General features: G+C 36.7%; 1 protein-coding gene across 4 annotated transcripts in view; it reads right to left on the reverse strand.

Moving 5' to 3' along the window:
- Positions 1 to 22,212, reverse strand: part of TBC1D5 (TBC1 domain family member 5) — a 273,988-nt gene that overhangs the window by 104,996 nt on the left and 146,780 nt on the right. For all 4 annotated transcript variants that reach the window (XM_063303859.1, XM_063303858.1, XM_063303861.1 and 1 more), the window contains exons 8-13: positions 21,903 to 21,970; positions 19,491 to 19,593; positions 14,425 to 14,513; positions 7,760 to 7,810; positions 7,602 to 7,671; positions 5,444 to 5,616 (exon numbers count right to left, since the gene is read on the reverse strand). In XM_063303859.1, coding sequence (XP_063159929.1) covers positions 5,444 to 5,616; positions 7,602 to 7,671; positions 7,760 to 7,810; positions 14,425 to 14,513; positions 19,491 to 19,593; positions 21,903 to 21,970 — 554 coding nt within the window. The remainder of the gene's footprint in view (positions 1 to 5,443; positions 5,617 to 7,601; positions 7,672 to 7,759; positions 7,811 to 14,424; positions 14,514 to 19,490; positions 19,594 to 21,902; positions 21,971 to 22,212) is intronic.

Raw genomic sequence — 22,212 nt, forward strand, 5'->3', positions numbered from 1 at the left:
TCCAGTGCACTGTATTTTAACTTACAGTCTGTCCCTAACTTTGATTCCAGACACTTACTAAGATGTGCTTGTACTTGCCATGTATCTGTATCTGTATCTGTATCTCTTGCTATAACATATTCTAAAGGCTAGAGATCAGAAGCATATCACCTGCATCTAGGAATATCGTAAGAAATCTGTATTCTATCCTCATAGCTACACAGTGCTACTCATTAACATCTCAGCATATAATTAAGTGGCATGAGAATAGAACTCAAATGGATACTTCTCATTTTTCAACCATCTTTCAATCTACTTATGTACCAATCACTTTCAACACACAACGAGAACAAATTACTAAACAAGGTCTAAATCCATATTTAGTTTAAAGTAGATAAAGAATATCAATTGTATTATCCTTTTCATCTGATATTCAACAGGAAAAGAGACTGACAGTCACACATGGTAAGACTGACAGTACAATTTTATATAGTAAGATATGTGTAAATTTCTATACTTACAAATATATAGTAAAAAAAGACTATATACACATATTAACAAAATTCCACATACTGTTTCAATGGGTGTGTTTATACATTAAACAAACTAAGTTTGCATTAATCAAGAATAAATTATTTCTGACTGGATTCATTCAACATGTTAAACGAAGGGACCTCAAATACGGGTTATGACTTCCCTGGGACTGCAATCATCTTAGTGGTTGAAAACTGTTGCAAGGCTGATCAAGCTTGTGCAGGCAAAGCAGAAGTGCTGTCTCAAATCTCTGTGCACTTTGCTTGGACAAGCCCATCATAAATTTGCACAGGCAAAGTTGTAAGCAAAGCCCAGAGTTGTAACAGTGCTCCTGATTGGCCTATGTGCACAGCAAACTGGGAGTACTCTCAAAGCATGTTCCTGCTTTGCCGGAAAAAGCCTGCAGTAGGCACGCTCAAAGAAGGGAGAACAGTCTGAAAAGTTCGGCAGATGTTTTCTTGTTAGCTGGTAAATTCTGGAGGATGTATAGTAATATATATGTAGTCCTTGGAGTATCTGTACAAGTGCACATGTTATTGAAATTCAGTATTTTTATCCATTATTTTAAATTTATAGTCTTTCAAAATGGAATTTTTTTTGGTTGAGTGGTAAGAGAATAGTTAAAGATGACCCAACTAAACATAAGCCTAATTCAACTTTCGTTTCAACAAATATTAGACACAATCCAAAAAGTGAAGTGGATTACAATAATTATTCTGTACTATAACTCATCAGGGCCAAGGGTCAGAGAAATTAACATTTAAATACCATTTAATCTAAGACATTAATCATTCTTACTCTGTATAATTTTGACAGTACACTGGATATAAAATCTGTTGTAATTTTAGACCCCCTGATATTTTCTGTGACTTTTTAATTCTAGGAAGGAAGGAAGGAAGGAAGGAAGGAAGGAAGGAAGGAAGGAAGGAAGGAAGGAAGGAAGGAAGGAAGGAAGGAAGGAAGGAAGGAAGGAAGGAAGGGAGTGTGTGCGTGAGAGAGAAAGAGTTTAGAAAGCAGATGATTAGAAGGATTTAACAAATATTTTGCCATGTCATAATCTTGCCTTTCCCTCATAAATCTATATTATATGAATACTGGCTGTCATTTCTATTGTGATAGGCAAATACTTGGAATTAATTTTTTTAGCTGTTTTGAATGCTGTTGAAACAAAAACAAGTATCATAATTCCTTTATCGAATGATAATTTCCTTTAGTAAATTATCGAATGAACTGTGCTTACTCTTAGCGCAATATGCAACCAGCTAAATCTCAACTCTTTCTTCACATCTTCCATTACCTGGAAACAGACACACAAATACACTCTACAAGTTATTGCAGCACACCTACAGCACACTGCAAGAGGACCAGGCAGAGGTTACCCACCAACCCAACTCAAATATTGCACAACTTCATTGCTCATCATGCTTCTGTGATCACATGTAGATGTACAGGAACCCCCATGCTTGCACTGAGCATCAGTAATAATGCAGTGGAGCTCCCATACAGATAGCACCCAAAGTAAATGATGCAAGCTAGATTGAGTTATATACTTATTGCCTCTGGTCTCTCTCATTTCTCTGCATGTGTCTCTCAGTAGTTTGAATAGGTGAAAATATAGGGTTTCCCCTGACCTCCCTGGGGAGGGGAAAATATTTTTGTTATCCCTTTTTTATTGTAGGGGATAGGAATTTATTGATGAGATGGAATTTGCTAAATAATGTAAAGGTATGGGAGAAAAAAATACTGTTCCTCATCTCTCATCCCTCTTCTACGGTTATGACTTTCTTTACCTTCTCACTGGCATTGTTCTAGACAAGTGTTTCTCAATCTTGGCAACTTTAAGATTTGTGAACTTCAACTCCCAGCATCAATTCTGGGAGTTGAAGTCCACATATCTTAAAGTTGCCAAGGTTGAAAAATGCTAGTCTAGACTAATGTTGGCAATTGTTCATTTTACTGAGAAAAACCATAATGGTATGGGTTTAACACAAGAAAGATTGACTTAACATGAGGTAAGATATAGTAAGTGTCTTGAAATGGATAGCCATCAAGTATGAATGGTTTAGCTAGTGCATATTCTCTTTTAGACTGGGTTAGATAAGATCATTAAAATGGGCTTCTTCTAACTCTGTTAAGTTACCCTGTGATTTTACACTACCACTGAATATAGAAATATGAAAACTTTTCACAATCTCTTTGTCCTTCTTAATCTTTTAGCAAAAACACCTCTTTCACTCTGAATCAGGAATAGCATCCTTTTCCACTAACATTTAGGAAATAATCCAAACATTCGTTGCAGGAAAAAATTATTTAAGTTTTAACAATACTACAGATAAAAATTACCATATATTACTTATTATTAGAAACAAAAAGATCTGAGACTTTTTTCATTGTGCAGAGAGATGTTATATCACTAGGACTGTGCAGACATTGCAAATAATTCAGAATTGTTTCAGAACTTGCACAGGCATTAACTGTGCTAAGTAGTTTCCTTTTGAAGCAGCAGGATCTTCTTTCTGATTTCATGCAGAAATCTGAAAGACATTCATGCTATAATGAATAGCAGAGATTGTTGTACTTGCACAAGGTCTAAAACACTTCTGAATCACTTCTGAAGCATGCCTAGACCTAAGCATTAATACATTACTCCATTTGAAGTTTCAAGTGAAATTCTGTTGCAATGGTAAGTTTAATGACAAATTACAAATCACTAGGCACTTATCTGTAAATAAAGTTCCAATTGTAAAATTAATTATCCTACGCAACAGATGGTCATCATTCATCTCATTGCCTTCTGTCACCTTCCTCTACTTATATGAATGCCTGCATAGCTACTATAGTTTCTTCCTACCTATCTCACCTGTCAGTTTATTCAGGAGAGGAGTAAACATTTGTATATGTTTTGTGGTTAACAGTGAATAATAAAAATGTGTTGAGGGCATCAGGATGAGCATTAAGCTGCCATTAAATGCCAATTTTCAATAACCACTTCCAAAGGAAATAACACGTTCACTGAGAAGTGTTTTCTTCCTCTTTGCAGACTACTTCTATACTACTGAAAGCTTCTGAATGTTGTATGCCACCCAAAGTTATTATGGGTAGTATACAACACCCACCATCTGATTGGCAGATAAATGACCTTCACCCCCACCATCTGATTGGCAGATATGACCTTCACAAAAACAAGAGGCTAGCAACATAGCACCTTCCAAGATTTGGGCCATTTAAAACTGTTTATTTAAATAAACTACTTACAGTACTATCATGCACCAGTGGTTTTCAGTCTACAGGTTGGCAATCACTGGTTTAGAAGAAACAACAAACTGTGTTCTACTGCAAATTTAGAAGAAAGGTATGTCCATCTCTTGTTCCAGATTCATTTCCATAATGCAAAATCATGGCAGCTAACCATTATGTCTGAGTCAGATCTGAACAATGTGGACTCAATTTATTAAACTCTAATTTGTTAGTACTAGCATTTCAACCACAACTTTTCTATCTATTTTATCATTTATTTATTTAGAGTTATATGCCATTTCCCCTTTGGGCACTCAAATGGCATACATGATGCTCTCTCCTCTAAATTAATTATCACAAAAATAACTATATGAAATAGATTAAGTTGATAAATTGTAACTGGCCCAACATCGATCAATTAATTATCTGACTGAACATAGTTTTGAACCAGGTGCATAATTTATATAGGTTCATGGAAAACATAAACTAAAATACATTCTGTTGTGTGCATTTTACAAAACTTCTGGAAAATCTAAATAAGACAGGCACTAGGACTCTATGTACTATGTATTTTACTCAACCTTAATAGGGGTATGTTTGCTAAAGACTGTAATTTTGCCTTAACTCTGTTCTGTATCTTATTCCTACTAAAATGTTCTTTATGTAGAGAGATTAGAGCACAATATTTTACTTTTAATTAACATTATAAAATGCTGATATTTGTGAAACATTATATTATTTTATACTAAGCAAGATAAACATTAGTAGCCATTAACCATACATACAGGATGCAATCTGTATTCATTTATAATTCTTATGATGTTTTATTTGGAAAATTTTTACTATGAACACTAACAGTTAATGCAGCCATCTGTACTGCTTTGCCGGGGGGATAGGCAATGAGCAAGGTGAATCTGTATGCTTCAACAGAACACAGCTGGCTAATGCTAGAATTTCTATCTTATACACTAGGCTTTTTGCTTGCTTGCTTGCTAAAAAATAACAACAGAAGAAGGACATTGCAAATTGTTTCCTGGACTTAAGAATAATAAATCCACTCCTGCTGCCAATTGTGCAATCCTTCTTTTTCCCTTCAACCTATATTTTAATGACATGTTAAAAAATCAAGGTAGGCGTGGGCAAACTTAAACACTTAGCATCTAATTTCATATAGGTGGAGACTGCCTAAATGGAGAACTCGAAAGTGAGATGGGTATAAAGATGAAAGCAAAAGCTGAGGATATATCAGAAAGAAAAATAAAGAGTAGAGTAGAGTAGATGGCAGCTCTCTTCGCTTATGGAACTGAACCTGTGAATTTCAGGCACATGGCTCCACAGACTGTCCTGAGGAAATGAGGGAATGCAATTCTTGATGTAAGATTTGTTGCAATCACAGCTATTATAGTCCCTTAAACACATATACCAACATTATTCCATTGATCATCAAATGTCTGTCTAAATTTGGAAGTAAGGGGTTGTTATTATACCCCCCCCCCAAAAAAAAGAGTAAAAGCATAAGCAACTCTGGCTCTAGCAGAACTTTGATAGCTTTGAACTCTGGAATATATCGAGAAATATGACAGTAGAGGGAACACAAATGACAGATGGACATCACTGAAAGTTGTTGATGTGCTTTAAATTTAACATTTTAACATTTCCTGTATTTAAACAGTAATCAAACCAAAATACTTACAGTCCATAAATCTGTGGTGCAATCTCAAGCCTGTTCAGATGCATGTAGAGCTCAGTGTCATGTTTCTTTAGCAAATGGTCTTGGATCTGGTTAACTTTTGCAACAATAGCTATTGATGGACCTAAATCTTGTGGTCTTGCAAATGGAATAGGGGTCATCACAGCATCTTTTTCCTATTAAAAATGGACAAAAACAAAAATGATAAATTTAAATGAATTATTAACTGAGATGCCCACACAAAAGTTTAACAAAAAGTAATCATGATTGCTGATGCATAAATATATATCCCCTGCAGCTGAACATTCTTGTAAAGACAAAGAAAACTTTGCATTTAGGATTCTAGATTAGAAAGTAGTAGGCATTGTTAAATTTATCAATCCACAAAGTCTGCAATCAAAATATGGTAAGTCAACAACATTAAGAGCAGATTGTCCCCTTCCATACAAACATGTAAGTGCTATGATATTATACATTAGAAATGCAGCTAGGGGATTCCATAATATCCAATTTCAAATTCAAGTGAAGAGATGGAAATAGACAAGTTTTCTGGTGCTCCATTATCTGAAGTATGCACCAGTATACCTTCCAATGCACATTCTGAGTGGGTGTATGAGGCTTTGAGTAAGGTAACAGTGGATCTCTCTCTTGCTCCTCTCTGCCATTGCCCTCATACCTTCTTCTTTCTCTGGGACTAATCCCCAACTCTTGTTAGATTCTGATGTTGGGATGGTTTTGGAGACCCTGAGGCTACTGGTCCTTGGGACATCAATTTATTGCATTTCAGGAGTTCATGGCCTCAATGGCAACCACTGATCTGTGGCTTATTATTATTGAAAGCCTGACACATACTGGAGTTGTACTTTAGATCTGTTTTTTGTCTCAGGCAGTTGTGGCATGCTCTCGTTTTAAATTGATCAGATAACTACTTGTTTTTCAGCTTGTTGGGCCACCCTCCCACTCAGTGAGATACGGTGTGTCCGATCAGCCTGTCCCAGGCAACTTATAGGCCTTGAGGGGTTCTAGAAGGAGCTTGAGGTTTTCCCAGTTTGACAGAGGCCTTAGTTTAGCCAAGGAATGAGCAGGTAGCCAGGCCCAGGATCAGATTTTTCCTATGCAACCTCTCCCTTTGTGCCGATCCAAGGCTGCTCCTTGGTTTTCCAAGATGTTCAGGGAGATGCAGTGCCGGAAGAAATGTCTGAAGAACAGATGGAGGAGGATGAAAACCAAGTCTGACTGAACACGAGCAAGGTGCGTAGTTGGGATCACATTGCAGCAATAAGGGTGGTGAACACAGTTATTTCTCCACTCTTATTATTTCTAATGATAATCACCTGACGGCCCTGTTTAAAGTGACTCGTTTCCTGCTGATGAAGGATGAGTCACAGGAACCTCTGTGAGGCTGTTGTGCAATTCAAGGTGCAAGTTATCACCTTTTAAGCCCTTCATGGCATAGGACCTGATTATGAGAGAGACAACCTTTTTCCAGTTGTTTCTGCCCATCTGATGCGATCAGGCAGAGTGGATGCACTCCAGGTCCCATCATTTAGACAGTGTCGTCTTGTGGGACCCAGGAAACATCTTTGTCACAGCACCTGCCTTGTGGAATGATAACTCCCCAGAGATCCATATGGCTCCCATCCTGATGACTATTAAAGACCTGGCTATTTTCCTAGGCTTTGGGGCAGAATGAAAGGTGAGATCTTTGGATGGGTTTCTTTTCTGGTTATATGTTGTGTTGGATTCCTATTTTGTTTTGTCTTTTGTAACAATTTTTAATATTTATTTATTTTAATATTTATTTTAATAAAAAATAAAAAAACAAATTTTTATTAATTGTAAGCTGCCCAGAGTTCTGGGAGTAGGGCAGCCTATAAATTGTATAAATTGCATAAATAAATAAACAGCACAGTGACATACTGGATCTGATCAGATTATTGATCTGTCTCAAAAAGACTAATGCAGTTTTGTTTTGATGTGGTACAATAGCCACAAAAGAATATGGAACTATAAAATTTAATTGTTTACCATGAAAATTTTAAGTTGCCCAAGACATCTTCAAAGATGTTGTTACAACATATTTTAAAAATGGCATTATTTACTCTCATTCAATAATTATACTGAATTAATTTTAAAAATATTTTTTACTTATGAAAGGTACCTTTTGACTGTCATGTTCATAGGTTGAAAACCAATGTTCTGCTGTTTTCATTAGATGAGTGAACATTGCACTGAAAGAAATTACATTATTTCATAAGAATGATAATTACAATAATCAGGTACATAAATATAAGAACAAGTGAAAATTACTGAACATACTATGCATCGTGCTCCAGGTATTCAGGATTCAAAAGTACGTTCATTTCCTCACTGGAAAAAAAACAAATACACATACATATTTAAACATTATTTCTGGAAGTTTCCTTAACTAACTTATAGGAGAAATGCAAGCTAAGTAAAACTAGCCTTTATAATTAAAATTATAATTCTTGTTTAGACAAATGGAGTCTTTACTCTCTCTATAGATCAGTCTGCCTATAGATGAGAAACAAACTAGCTGCCTTGTCTGCAAAACAATGAAGGAACTATCTAATTATTCGAAATAACAAATTACTGAATGCCACAATGTATTATTCCAATACAGTTGATCTAGAATAATTGATCACTGTTTGTTGAAAACAAACAAACAAACAAAAAGCTTATTGGTGAAATACAATATTAAAACAGTATTTTATTTTAACAGAATTTATTTTTATCACATTTTAGCAGCAATTAATCAGTGACAATGCCTCTGTCCATTTTCTTATGTGGTTACAACTCGAATATGAAAGGAGGAGGATAACCTGCACAGTGAATGCACCACTGAGAAACTTGACACTTTTTTCCCCATTAGATCCTGCAACCATTAGCCAAGTTTCATACAGCTGTGCATGGAAAGTAACTCAGGTCTTGGAGATTCTCCCTTCTTGCTGTTGTCTACAGAACCCTTTGCTTCAGGAAAAGAGCTCTTGTGTGCTGATTGATTTTTGGGAAGAGTAGATAACCCAGCACAGCAAGTAAATTGTGTAACTATCAGCTCACATGTATGTAGAGATTATTTCTACTTTGCCAGGAGTGGCAAGATGCCAGCTATTTCCTAATTATTTAGGAAATAGCATCTGCCCCAATATAGATAAGATTTCATTTAGCAAGGCTTTGTTCTATATATTGTTCTATATATTATTACAATAATCCTCACTGACATTACAGAACAATGCTCTGATGGTCATTACTGATCTTCTGTTTCAGGTGGTTGAGAATCAGTGAACATGTGTTAGTAATTCCAAATGTTGACAACTTTGCATGACTAAAACAACCATGTATGTTGCCTGAACCATTAAAGGAAGGTGCGGCATATATGCAAGAGTTTGGTATTCGAAAGAGTGAAATCCCTGAAATCTCACAGGATTTAGCAATCTTGCAAAATGGCAGCCATTTTGGGGTCCCTGCAACATTGCATGAGATAATCCAATGATGTCAACTGCCTAAAAAGGTGTCACTTTACTTTCTGTTTCCAAATACCCCAATGTAAAATCTGATGTTAAACACTAATTTATCAAGGAAGAACTCCTGCACTTATATTGTTCCCACTGCCTATATTTGATACTGGGTTTCTCCCTAAAATGAATCATCTAATTAAAAAGAATTAACTGAATATACAGAAGTTGTATAAAAAGTAAACCTATATCATCCCATCAAGTAACAGTTCTCTTGATATATTGTATTAAATATTGTTATCAAAAGTGAGCATAATTAAGACTCCTAGATGCTAAGTATAAATGGAAAAGGATTTCTACAAAATATGATGAGCAATACTAAGCAGTTTCAACAGATACCTCTTTACAGATTATATCTAAACTCTTTATTCTGAGGACTAAGAATGAAAGCACTTATGAAGTAATTCACATCTAATTATTTATTTGAATATTTATATATTCAGTTTACCTGTGAAATGAAGGGTCTCTTCTTGAACATACCAGTTATTAACATTAAGTGACATATTTTAAAATAAATTTACATTCATATGTTTATTTAACATGAAATCCAAACAACAACATATTAAATTTGGATATAAAGTGTATTTACCTGTATTTAAGACTTAAAGACAAAAACTGCATTCACCAACATTAGCATTAGTATTTACTAACTATCAAATCTGACAATGATAATAGAAGTAACCAACACAGGAATTACATAGTTTCGGACTTTGGACAGATCCATCCAAGCTAAAATACATTCATCTGTGATTATATCATTCTTCAAATATAATAGCTTTAGGCAATGACCATGTGCAACAGATACTACCTTTGGAGTTCCATTTGCATATATAGGTAGTCTTCACTTACTGACTGGCTGCTTAAAGGCCATTCAAAGTTACAAAAGTAGATTTCCGACTGGAGCCCAAAATTACAACCCTCACAATGCCTCTGTGATTACGTGACCCGGATCCTGGAAGTGGGGGCCATTTTGAGTCACATGACAGCCCTTTGGTACCAAGAAGTCCTTCAGGCTTATGACGCTGGATTTCTGAGGCAGTAGGCCCAGTCATGTGGTTGCACTACTTCCTGTGATTTAGCAGCCAGTAGAGGGAGCTGCCAGATGGCCAATACCGAAATCAGATTGATTACGTACTTTGGAGCCAAAGATGGAGCAGCTCTATACAGTCAGTAAAAACAAGACCTGGAGCTGACTGTGGCTCAGATCAAGAACTTCTTATTGCAAAATTCAGGCTTAAATTGAAGAACGTAGGGAAAAGCACTAGACCATTCAGATATGACCTAAATCATATCCCTTATGAATATACAGTGGAGGTGATGAACAGATTTAAGGGACTAGATCTGGTAGACAGAGTGCCTGAAGAACTATGGACAGAAGTTCGTAACATTGTACAGGAGGCAGCAACTAAAACCATCCCAAAGAAAAAGAAATGCAAGAAAGCAAAATGGCTGTCTGATGAGGCTTTACTAATAGCTGAGGAAAGGAGAAAAGCGAAAAGCAAGGGAGAATGGTGTGCTGTTCAGACTAAGCACCAGACCGGTTCTCAAGAATATTCTTCATTAATAACTATTTACAATAAGTCCTTAGAATGCAAAACTGGCTTAAACAAGCCCAACTGGGCTGACTGGTACACGAAGGCTGGAGGCAACAGTTCTTGAACTGGAACAGTACTGGAACGATGCTGACACTGAATCTCTGACTCACTGGACCTGGAACAGGACTACAAACAGCAGAGATGAGCTGGAAGCTTGGAGCAGGACTCAAACTCAGAGCAAGGTTAGACTCTGCTGGGGGTTCTGGACTAGACTGATTACTCTGAACTGAAGACTTGAAGACAAGGCGTGAAACCGGAACAGGGCTGGGCTCGGCTGGAAATCCCGGACTGGACTGGAACCTCTGGACTGGAGACTTGGAGCAAGACTTGGAACTTGGATCTCGGCTGGACTCAGCTAGAAGGCTCTGGACTCGGCTGGATTATCTGGAGTGGAGACCTGGAGCAAGGCTTGGAACTGGGAATTAGGCTGGACTTGGCTGGAAGCCCTGGACTAGGCGGGATTCTCTGGACTGGAGATCTGGAGCAAGGCTTGGAACTTGGGACTAGGCTGGACTTGGCTGAAAGGACCTCATAGTCCATGACTCCAGATCCCAAACAGGATAGGTGTGAAACTGCAGAACATGCTGGAGTCTGCAAAGCGTGGTCACATACAATGGTGGACAAGGACAAAAATGCCTTTTATCCCTCTATTTGGCACGCTCAGAGTCTCCTGCAGTCAATGGTGGACAATGGCAGTGCTGGGAAGCTGAAACCAACTCCTTCTGCTGAGGTTATCATGGAGATTCATGGCTAGAAGCAAGATGGAGGCTGCTGGGCATGGCTGACTCTGCCTCCTTGCTGGCAGCAGAAGTAGGATTCAATCCATCTTTGGAATGAAGCTTGAGCGCTGGTTCCTCTTTGGCCACAGACGCTGACTCCGATACCAGTAAGGACTCTTCTCCCGAAGCTGCAGAGTTAGAGGATCGGTTGTCTCTAGCAACTCACTGTCTGCTTGGCTGCCTTTTATCCCTCTATTTGGCACGCTCAGAGTCTCCTGCAGCCAATCAAGCTGCCTCCTCCTTTTCAGCCTGTCTCTGGTGCGCGCTGATTGGCGTTTTCAAATCCTCCTTTGGATTTCACACAACCAACGTTGTAAGTTCTTCCCGCTCTGCTGAGTCATGCTGGAGTTTCGTTTCTCTGATTTCAGTGCGGCAAGTTTCCAATTCCTCCTCTGACTCGGAATTAGTTTCACTTTCCGAGTCAGAGGCAAGCTTGGTTCTGACAAAAGCTAACATACAAAATACAACCAACTGAATGCAGATTTCCAGAGAATAGCAAGTAGAGATAAAAAGGCCTTCTTAGATGAACAATGCAAAGAAATTGAGGAAAACAATAGAATGGGGAAGATTAGAGATCTCTTCAAGAAAATTGGAGATATCAAGAGAACGTTTTGTGCAAAGATGGGCATGATAAAGGACAAAAAAGGCAGGGACCTAACAGAAGCAGAAGAGATTAAGAAGAGGTGGCAAGAATATACAGAAGAACTATACAAGGAAGATCTTAATGTCCCTGATAACCACAATGGTGTGGTCACTGACCTTGAGCCAGACATCCTAGAGAGTGAAGTCAAGTGGGCCTTAGGAAGCATTACTAACAACAAAGCTAGCAGAGATAACAGTATTCCAGCTGAGCTATTTAAAATCCTAAAAGATGATGGTGTTAAAGTGCTGTACTCAATATTCCAACTAATTTGGAAAACTCAACAGTGGCCACAGGATTGGAAAAGGTCAGTTTACGTTCCAATTCCAAGGAAGGGCAATGCCAAAGAATGTTCAAACTACTGTACAATTATGCTCATTTCACATGCTAGCAAGGTTATGCTCAAAATCCTACAAGCTAGGCTTTAGCAATATATAAACGGAGAACTACCAGAAGTACGAGCTGGGTTTTGAAGAGGCAGAGGAACTAGAGATCAAATTGCCAACATTTGCTGATCATGGAGAAAGCAAGAGAGTTCCAGAAAAACATCTACTTCTGCTTCACTGATTACGCTAAAGCCTTTGATTGTGTGGATCACAACAAACTGTGGCAAATTCTTAAAGAGATGGGAGTACCGGACCACCTTACCTGTCTCCTTCCTACTTGGGTCAGGAAGCAACAGTTAGAACCAGACATGGGACAACCCATTGGTTCAAAAGTGGGAAAGGCATACGACAAGGCTGTATTTTGTCAACCTGCTTATTTAACTTATATGCAGAGTACATCATGAGAAATGCCGAGCTGGATGAATCACAAGCCGGAATTAAGATTGCTGGGAGAAACATCAACAACCACAGATATGCGGACGATACCATCCTAATGGCAGAAAGTGAAGAAGAACTAAAGAGGCTCTTGATGAGGGTGAAAGAGGAGAGTGCAAAAGCTGGCTTGAAACTCAATATTAAAAAAACTAAGATCATGGCATCTGGTCCCATCACTTCCTGGCAAATAGAAGGGGAAGAAATGAAAGCAGCGAGAGATTTTATTTTCTTGGGCTCCAAGATCACTGCAGACAGTGACTGTAGCCATGAAATTAAAAGACGCTTGCTCCTTGGGAGGAAAGCTATAACAAACCTAGATAGCATATTAAAAAGTAGAGACATCACCTTGCCGACAAAGGTCCATATAATCAAAGCTATGGTTTTCCCAGTAGTAATGTATGGCTGTGAGAGTTGGACCATAAGGAAGGCTGAGCACGGAAAAATTGATGCTTTAGAACTGTGGTGCTGGAGAAGAATCTTAAGAGTCCCTTGGACTGCAAGGAGGTCAAATCAGTCAATCCTATAGGAAATCAACCCTGACTGTTCATTGGAAGGACAGATACTGAAGCTGAAGCTCAAATACTTTGGCCACCTAATGCGAAGAGAGGACTCACTGGAAAAGACCCTGATGCTAGGAAAGACTGAAGGCAAAAGGAGAAGGGGACAGCAAAGAATGAGATGGTTTAGATAGCATCACCGATGCAAAGAACATGAATTTGAGTAAGCTCCAGGAGACAGTGGAGAAAAGAAAGGCCTGGTGTGCTATGGTCCATGGGGTCACGAAGAGTCGGACATGACAACGACTGAACAACAACAAGATGGAGCCTTGTGTGTGCCTTATTGTACAGGAAAGGTAAGTTACTTTTTCTATACAATACTGTATTGACTTATGCTTGTCTTTAATTTTTTCCAGTTTTTGTTTAACATAAGGAGAGCTTTGTATGGTGGCATGCATGTGCCATCCTCTGCCTAATGTTTAATTATATTTAACAATACTGAATGCTGGTTTACTGTTTTTAAAACAGTTGTTTTATAAAAATCAGATTTATATACAGACTGCAGAGTAACAAAAGCTGCAGAGTTTACTACAGCAGGAAAAAAGTTACAGTACTGTACAGTACCTTTGAATCTGTTTAGTACTGTACTGTAGAACAAAGATTCCAATGAAGACCTTACAGTAAACGTTTTTAATAATCAGTATTAGTTGAAATATAACAGTAATATTAGTTGAAAATAACAGTAATATTAACTGAAAATAATACTAGTGTAGCCACAGAAGCATTTCCATAGTCATGTTTTGGTGGAAAACATATGACTATCACACTCTGTCCCCCAGAGTACTGCAAAGTAACTCCTGGTTCACTTAACAACTGCGCCATTCACTGAACAACTGAAGGAAACCACAAGGCCCAATCTTGAATCACTTAATGACCACTGTGATTTGTTTAACAACCGCAGTAAAAAAAAGGTTGTAAAAATGTGTCTGGACTCTCTTAACAACTGTTATGACTTACAACTGAAAATCTGGGCTCAATTGTGGTCGTTAAGTGAAGACTACCTGTACTATTTTAATAGCAATATATTTTGTATGAAAAAAAATCTAAGGTGCCTACCTTGGTTGTGCTGCTTCACTCGCATGTAGAAAAGCTTGGTGGTCACAGTGCAGAATAAAGACAATAGGTGCTAACAGTTCATGCATTCCCTACAATTAAAAAGAAAACTCTAGGTTTTGTCTCATGTATCAGAATTTGTCAATTCTGTATTAATGATTACAGTTGAATGGTTCTAGTATAGATTACATTTTAGCCAGGTATTTCTTCTCAAATAAATGGAAAAATCATCACATTTTAAAATAGAAAAGTACAAACAGATTACAGTTCACCACTAAGCATTTTCATTTAGATCTATTTCAAAATCCTATCAGCATTGAAGCATGTCAACATCCATGCCTGTATGCTGCTTGAATCCACTTGGTTGACCACTCTGTGACATTGACTGACTGACTAAATAAGTTTGATCCTATGGGCCATGTCTTAAGTTCTTATTACTCATGATTTTCGGTATTTATGTGAAAGTATTGGGAAGAGTTATGCGGAGGTAAGGGCTGAAGAGTCATGGATCAGGTTTGTAGTTTGGGGATGATCTTGTGTTCCAAATATGACCCTATCTGCAATGCACAGCGCTGCCGCTGAAAACAGTCTGGAAATCATAGTCCAAGCAGATTAGTTAAATGGAAGGAGTATCTCTTCCCATATTCACCTACTTGGTTCCTAGTTCCTTTCAAAACATTGCACCAACTGAAAGGATGAGAGAGATTTTTCAGTACTGATAGCATCCATCTGTAGAATGTGTCTAAGAAAGGGTTGCTTGGAAACTATGATATTGTAGTTTTGGCATGACTTGAAGAACTTTGTTCTTGTTTTTGTTATACTCCCAGGTATTCAAGAACTATATTAATGCAGGTACTGTAGACATTTTTTCTGTTTTATTTCTGCTGTTAGTTTTCCCTTTTATTATCAGCTGTATTGCTTTTATTGATAATAGTTCCTTTTATTTTATATTATCGTTGTTGTTGTTTTATTGTGATTTTTTAAAATAAAATTGTTAACTTTAAAGTATAAGGGACGCGGTGGCGCTGCGGGTTAAACCGCTGAGCTGCCGATCGGAAGGTTGGCGGTTCGAAACCGCGCGGCGGGGTGAGCTCCCGTTGCTCGTCCCAGCTCCTGCACACCAAGCAGTTCGAAAACATGCAAATGTGAGTAGATTAATTGGTACCGCTTCGGCGGGAAGGTAACGGCGTTCTGTGAGTCATGCCGGCCACATGACCATGGACGGGTCCTTAGGGACAACGCCGGCTCCAAGGCTTAGAAACGGAGATGAGCACCGCCCCCTAGAGTCGGACACGACTGGACTTTACGTCAAGGGAAACCTTTACCTTTACCTTTACCTTAAAGTATATGTTATAATTAGGCTGCAATGCTACTCACTTCCTTTGAATATAAGAGTAGATGAGTCTTTCTTTAAGTCTTCCTTTTGCCAATAACTTACATGCTCAGTTGTAAAACAATGTCTTGAGGTCACTTTGGAAAAAACTGCTTACAAGCAGACAAGCTATTATACAGGATAAATCTTCCAAAGCAAAAATCAGTTACTATTGGGTATCTATATCTTACAATTCCCATGAGAATCAAAGCATTGTTAAAAAACAAAGCTTGACCCTGCAGAAACTAAAGAGATACTATTCATTACTGATTAGTTCAAACAATGATCAAGTACATTAGAAACTTTTCTGTGATCATTAGCTTTACTTGCTTAAATCTTTCACACTTGTTTTGGCTCAAGTTCTATACTGATTTTGACATATTACATTTACTTCTGGGTCAGTAGAAAGAGGGTATCAGGATGGAGTTTGGGCCATTTTAGTAGTTCCACTGATCAATGAATCAAGAGAGTTATGTAAAATGGAAAAAGGAAATATGGAAATGGGATTAGAGTTTTTGTTTCTTCCATATAAAATTCTTGGCACAATAGCCAGAACGCAATGTTAGATGTAAAGAAAGGTGTTATAAGCTTAAAATTTCAATGATAGTTCAGTCTGGCTTCTTTCTTATTAGTTAAACTCTGTGTATTGGAATACAATGTCTTCATTGTACTATTCTTTCTTTCTTAATTTCAGGAACCTCTCAAATACTTAATGATGCTTAGAGAAGGAAGACTTGCTGGAAATGAAATATACTGCTTTGGGTGACCATAATTTCAAAAGGTTTAGTAAATCAAATATTCCAACTGATATAGGTAAGATTTGGGAACAATTAGCTATGTATAAAAATTATGAACTTTATTCTCAACATATATGGGTTAATCCTTCAAATTTAGAGCTGTAATTTTACTTGATGCTGTAATTTGACGTGATGCAAGACTTCATTTAGTTAACTTAAATCTTTTTTAGAGACAAATATATTTTAAGGCTATACAACTGCCAATAACGTTGCAATAAGTGTGTCTATGTGGGAGTTATATCCCAAAAGAGTTTGGCAGAGAGATCCTTTACTTGTAGATTTGATACAAGAAAATAGCTACTGATTCTACTTAATGTTAATACCTAGGAGTATCCTTCAGATACAATTAAGAAAATAAATCTAAACTTTGTTGGAAAGTACTTTTCCAACAAAATAAAAACATAGTAACACGCCAAAACAATTTAATTTAGCACAAAATTAAACAATTTCCTGCAAATTTGAATATATATTTGCTATTTATGTAAGGTTGTTTACAGATTCAAAATAAGAAAACAGCAAATATGGCAGATACAGAAGTTTGTTCTATATCTGCTATATTTGTTCCTTCCAGTTGTTTGGGGCTTTTCTTTTACTATAAGGCTGTTAATAATGCTCCAAAAGGTGATTGAGCCGAAAATTAGGCTCAATCACCTTTTAGCCTTAGGCCTAAAATTAACCAAGGAAAGAGAATTCCACAGGTGAACAAATACTCTGACCTCTCTTTCCACTCAGATTGTGACTGCAGTTTTGTTTATTTTCAACAACCAGGAGCTCCTCTAAGCATCACTCTGAGCATGTAGAAATGAAAATAATTCACTCTTACAAAGCAAAGGCTTTTAAAAAAATAGCTGTAGGCTTCCAGCTAGCAATTTCAACTGTAAGAAACATTTCAACAAGGGAGGATGCATAAACTTTTGCAGAGAGTTGTATTAAAAAGAATTCAAGCAACAATTGAAATTGCAATTATTACAAATTTAGAAACATTAAACATTACAACCTATGGAAAGTATATGAAATTTACTACAATTATTTGAATAATTTGAAATTTTATTGATTTCAAGTTTAAAAATTATTGAAATCAAAAACAGCTTAAAAACATTTTATTTCTTTCTTAGCAAGTAGGATCACAAAAATGAATCTGTCCTTTATCTGCTGATGTTCATTTAGCCTACCAAGCAGTCTTTATTAAAGCAGAGGCACCAGTCAGTCAAAGTTCATTATTACCATTTTTATAATCTCTGCAGCTTCAGTTAACTCAGCAAGACATTCTGCAACATAACAGTCTCATTCATTCAATAAAATCCCTTAACTATTAACAATATGGTCTATTTTAAACAGGTCACCTAGTACAAAATAAGTTTTAACAGCTTGTGAGGAAATTGAAAAGTTTTTTTTAAAAAAAATTGATCTGACTAAACATGCAGTCCTCATACAATAAAGCATATCCAACTTAGATCAGTTGTTCATTTTAGCAGATGTTCTTTTCTTATTTTTTTATATGGGGATTTGTCCTATTTGGTGAGGTAGAAAGAGTGATGATGCTGACTGCTACTCTTTTTGTCTAAATATGCTCTTCCAGGAAAGAGTGAGCAATAGAGGATAGCAGAATCTCCCAAAACACAGGAGGATGAAAATGTGATCTACTAATTATTCTGGACTTTGTGATACCATACCACTGACCACAATAAATTTTGGAAGGGTTCCTTTGCCTGAGAATTATATGCACCATATTTCAGTCATTCTGTATTATTTAAGGGAGGGATAATTGTTTTGTAGCTGCAGCTCATACTTAATTTGTGTGGGGGAGATTGTTACAGTAGGCAAGGATGGGATTTTATGTTTTATTTTCTTCCTGGTTGAGATGGGACCTTAACTTTCTTAACCTATTTCAAGCCTATTTTAGTATCTACAGCTTTAATGCATTTAAAACTGTGGGAATCAACTGATTTTTGGCAATGAAGAGAGCCTGCAGGTCATAGTCTTTTTCATCTTTAAACTTTAAAACTTCAATAAACCCATGCATTGTTCTGGTATTTGGAGGGAAATATCATCAGTATACAAATGGCACTGGACTTTTCTTTTATTGAGAAAGTACAAACAACATCCAGAATGAATAACCAAATGACAACCCATAAACTAAATTAAATGGACAACCCCCCATATATGCTTTCCTTGTTTCCCAAATGGTTGCAGCAGAGATTCCTGATTACTTTGGAAAAGAAATTCAATTCCTCCTGGTATTTCTGTAGGATGCATCATGGGCTCACAACCCGTCATTTGTCCCCCATCTGAAAGGAAGGTTTCCTCTGGAGCACCATGCGGATAATATAGGATTATGCTCCCCAAATGTCCTTGGAGGGATTTGCTTCTTGTGAATAGGGGGCGTTAAAGTCTCAGAGGCCAAACACACACCCAGAGTCAGACTGATGTGTGGCCAGGAAGAAGGTCCGGCCTCTCTAGGTTGGGTTTCCCAGTCCCTAAATTAAATACTGAAAGGCAGATGGATGATTTATCATGTTGGCACTCAAATATTTTGATGGAGTTGGACTCCCCATAAAACAGGCCTGGAGAAACTTCTGGTCAGGAGGGCCAGCCCAGATTATCAGGCTTCTACATCCAGCCCATGATCTTGCCCAAGAGTTTGTGACTTTTAAAAAGATGGAAAAAAAAGTTTCAGGAGCACTGAAAACAATTTGGAGGAGTGCCTTACCATCAGTGGGAAGTATATCTTGCATGAATGGCTTGTTTTCTTTACCACACAGCTAACAAGTGTTTTTTCTTTGTCTCACTTTATACCCAATTTATAATGATAAAACCTATCTTGCAGTTCAATCAATTGTCTGAAGTATAGGGAAAAATATTGAGGCAAGGTGTGTCACCTGTATAATACATTTCATTACCTGTTTATAAAGTAACTGTTCATTTTCCCGAGCGTAACAGAACAGAACATCTGTAAGAATTTTTCTTACATTTTCTTCCTGGAAATACTGCATTTCAGGAAACCTGAATAAAACAAAGTCACTAATATAGACTACAAAGCTCAAAAAACTGTCTGTATTTTCTTGATTCTAATTATTAGACAATAGGATTCTAATTATTACATTTCATCCTTTTTACTCAATGAAGCCCCAATGTTCCACTACTCATTCAGAATGCTCTGCCAATTCACACATTTCTGCTATAGATAACACCTGTGTATCGAAATTGCACCTTATTTTATACTATCACCATACTCCATATGGATTCCTGGTGGTGAGTTACCTGAGTTAAAGCTTAAAAATAGCAATGAAGAAGAAATTTCTCTGATGCTCCAATACAGAATGATGACAACCTGTTTACAATAATATGGAAGCAAGTTTAGCCGAAATCAATTGTACTTGCTGCAACAAGGAATAAAAAGATCAAAGAGCAAAGTGGAAGATGTAATGAGAACCATTATTACTCATTTCACTTTGGAAGTCCTGAATGCTAGGAAGGAGCTGAGAACTGCACAGATATTTATTCTCTTCCACCTGCATTTTCTCTAAGTTTTAGTCATTCTAATCTAGACTAGCAAGGAAAACATAATGCTAGAAATAGAAATGTAAAGAGTAACCCATTCAACTGGCAATAAGCGACCACCTAACATGGATGTACAAGATTTTTAATTTACTAGCAGTTTTTAAAAAGAAGAACACATTTTTCCTAAACATATCATGCCCTTTGCCAAAGTAAAAGTGCAATATTTTTACAATGGCTCTAAAACTAGCAAAACTATCCCTATTCAAATTTTAATTCCCCAATTATAACTTAGATATTTATATAATCTTAAACATTCTGAACTGTTCCCTTTTAAAAACAAAAATTACCATCTGCGAACATTTACATGAAAGCATACTCAGATTTTAATTATACATCTAACAGCATAAATGTATCTGAAAATTCAGCTAGGGTACAGGCACACAAAATAAAGTAATAAAGAATGTAAATAATTCCTGGGCATTGTTTTGCTTTGTTTTTTTTCTTTTTTTGCCTATTAATTCTATAAATGGAAAAAGGTATCACACTGAGTTGCATTTTAAAATCCATAGGAACTATTTTATTATCCCAAATTTCAGTATAGGATTTTGCTTTAATCATAATAGTAAGATGCTAAATAAATAGTAATGGAGCTTAATTGGAATTACTTAATGCAATCAGAGTTCTATCTCTGACAAAATATTTTCCGGAACTGAATTCTAGCTTTGATAAGTTCCTTAACAGGAATGACCCAGGGCTACGGAGATGAAAGTACATTCACAATGATAATAAGGAATATTTAAAGAAGGCATCTTTGACAGTAGGAAAGTTATCCACAAAAATAGCAATGCTAAATTCCTCTAGATGAATGACATTTCTCACTAATTACACATCACTTTTTATTGATTAAGTGTTAAGAATTACAGAAAATCATCTGTTCAATCTTGTATTATAAACATAATTTAATCACAAGATCTGTGAGTTCCTCTCATTCTTTTTTTTCTTTCTCACAGAAACTTTTAAAAATACATATAATTATATTTTAATGCAACATATAGTACTGATTTATAATAAATCCAATTACGTGAAAAGGCAAATTAGAAAATAAAAAAAAGTTTGGCCATGCAGGATAGGCAATCTGGTGCTCTGAGCAACAATGAATATGTGGGTCTCTCCCAGCATCTCTGCCTCATCTGATTTTAATAATTTTTAGGCTTTCAAAAGACAAATTGGAAGTGGATATGCTACATAAAATGTCAACTTCTACAGTAAACTGTATGTAAACCCAAACAAAATAAAAATGACTGACAGAAAAAGTGTTATGCTAAACTGGGGTAGTAAAGAGGAACTAGGAGATAGGAAAGTTGCAGTGGATTGGGAGAAAAACACCAGTTTATGTTCTGGGAAGTGGATGTTTTATCACCATCCATACTCTTAATCCTTCATGGAAGCCATTTTAGGAAAAGCCAGGCTTCTGATGGCATCAATTTTAAAAAAATACATGTTTTTAAAATCCCTAATGATTCCACTAACCAAAACAGATTGCCTGCAACTGTTCCACTGAAACCATGTATGTAAGTTATGAGGAAGTAGCATCTGATCTGAAGCTGCTGTTCTTTTGGGCCAAGAAGGAAAAGCATACAGCTTTTAGTGCTATGATATGACCTGTAGGCCAAAGTTTTTCTTCAAACTGGTCCCCTCTGAATGCTGACTGAATTTTGGCAGTTAAAACTGTCCACATCTAAAGAGCACAAAATTGGGAAAGGTACTGTACAGAAATAAAATGTTATAAAAAGTTTAACAATAATGCTTACGTTCGTTTTACATCTTGTTCAATCATTCCTCGAAGTTCTTTGTCCTGAAAAAATTTGTTCCAAAGACTCTGAAAAAGGATAAATTATTATTTGAAACATGGTCAATGGTGATAGTATACACCAGGGACAGAAAAGCTCCAGATATGATCTGGCAGGCCATACAAATTTATCTATGTAATCGCTAGGAGTCAAAAACAACTTGATGGCACATAATCAATTAATCAGGCCATCCTATCACACACATAGAGGTCAATTTTTTCTACAAAAGCCCTGTTTATTAGAACCCAGAGAAAGCATCCATCTTCACTCA

This window comes from Candoia aspera, chromosome 4 (assembly GCF_035149785.1).
Source record: "Candoia aspera isolate rCanAsp1 chromosome 4, rCanAsp1.hap2, whole genome shotgun sequence".
Taxonomy (NCBI): Eukaryota; Metazoa; Chordata; class Lepidosauria; order Squamata; family Boidae; genus Candoia; species Candoia aspera.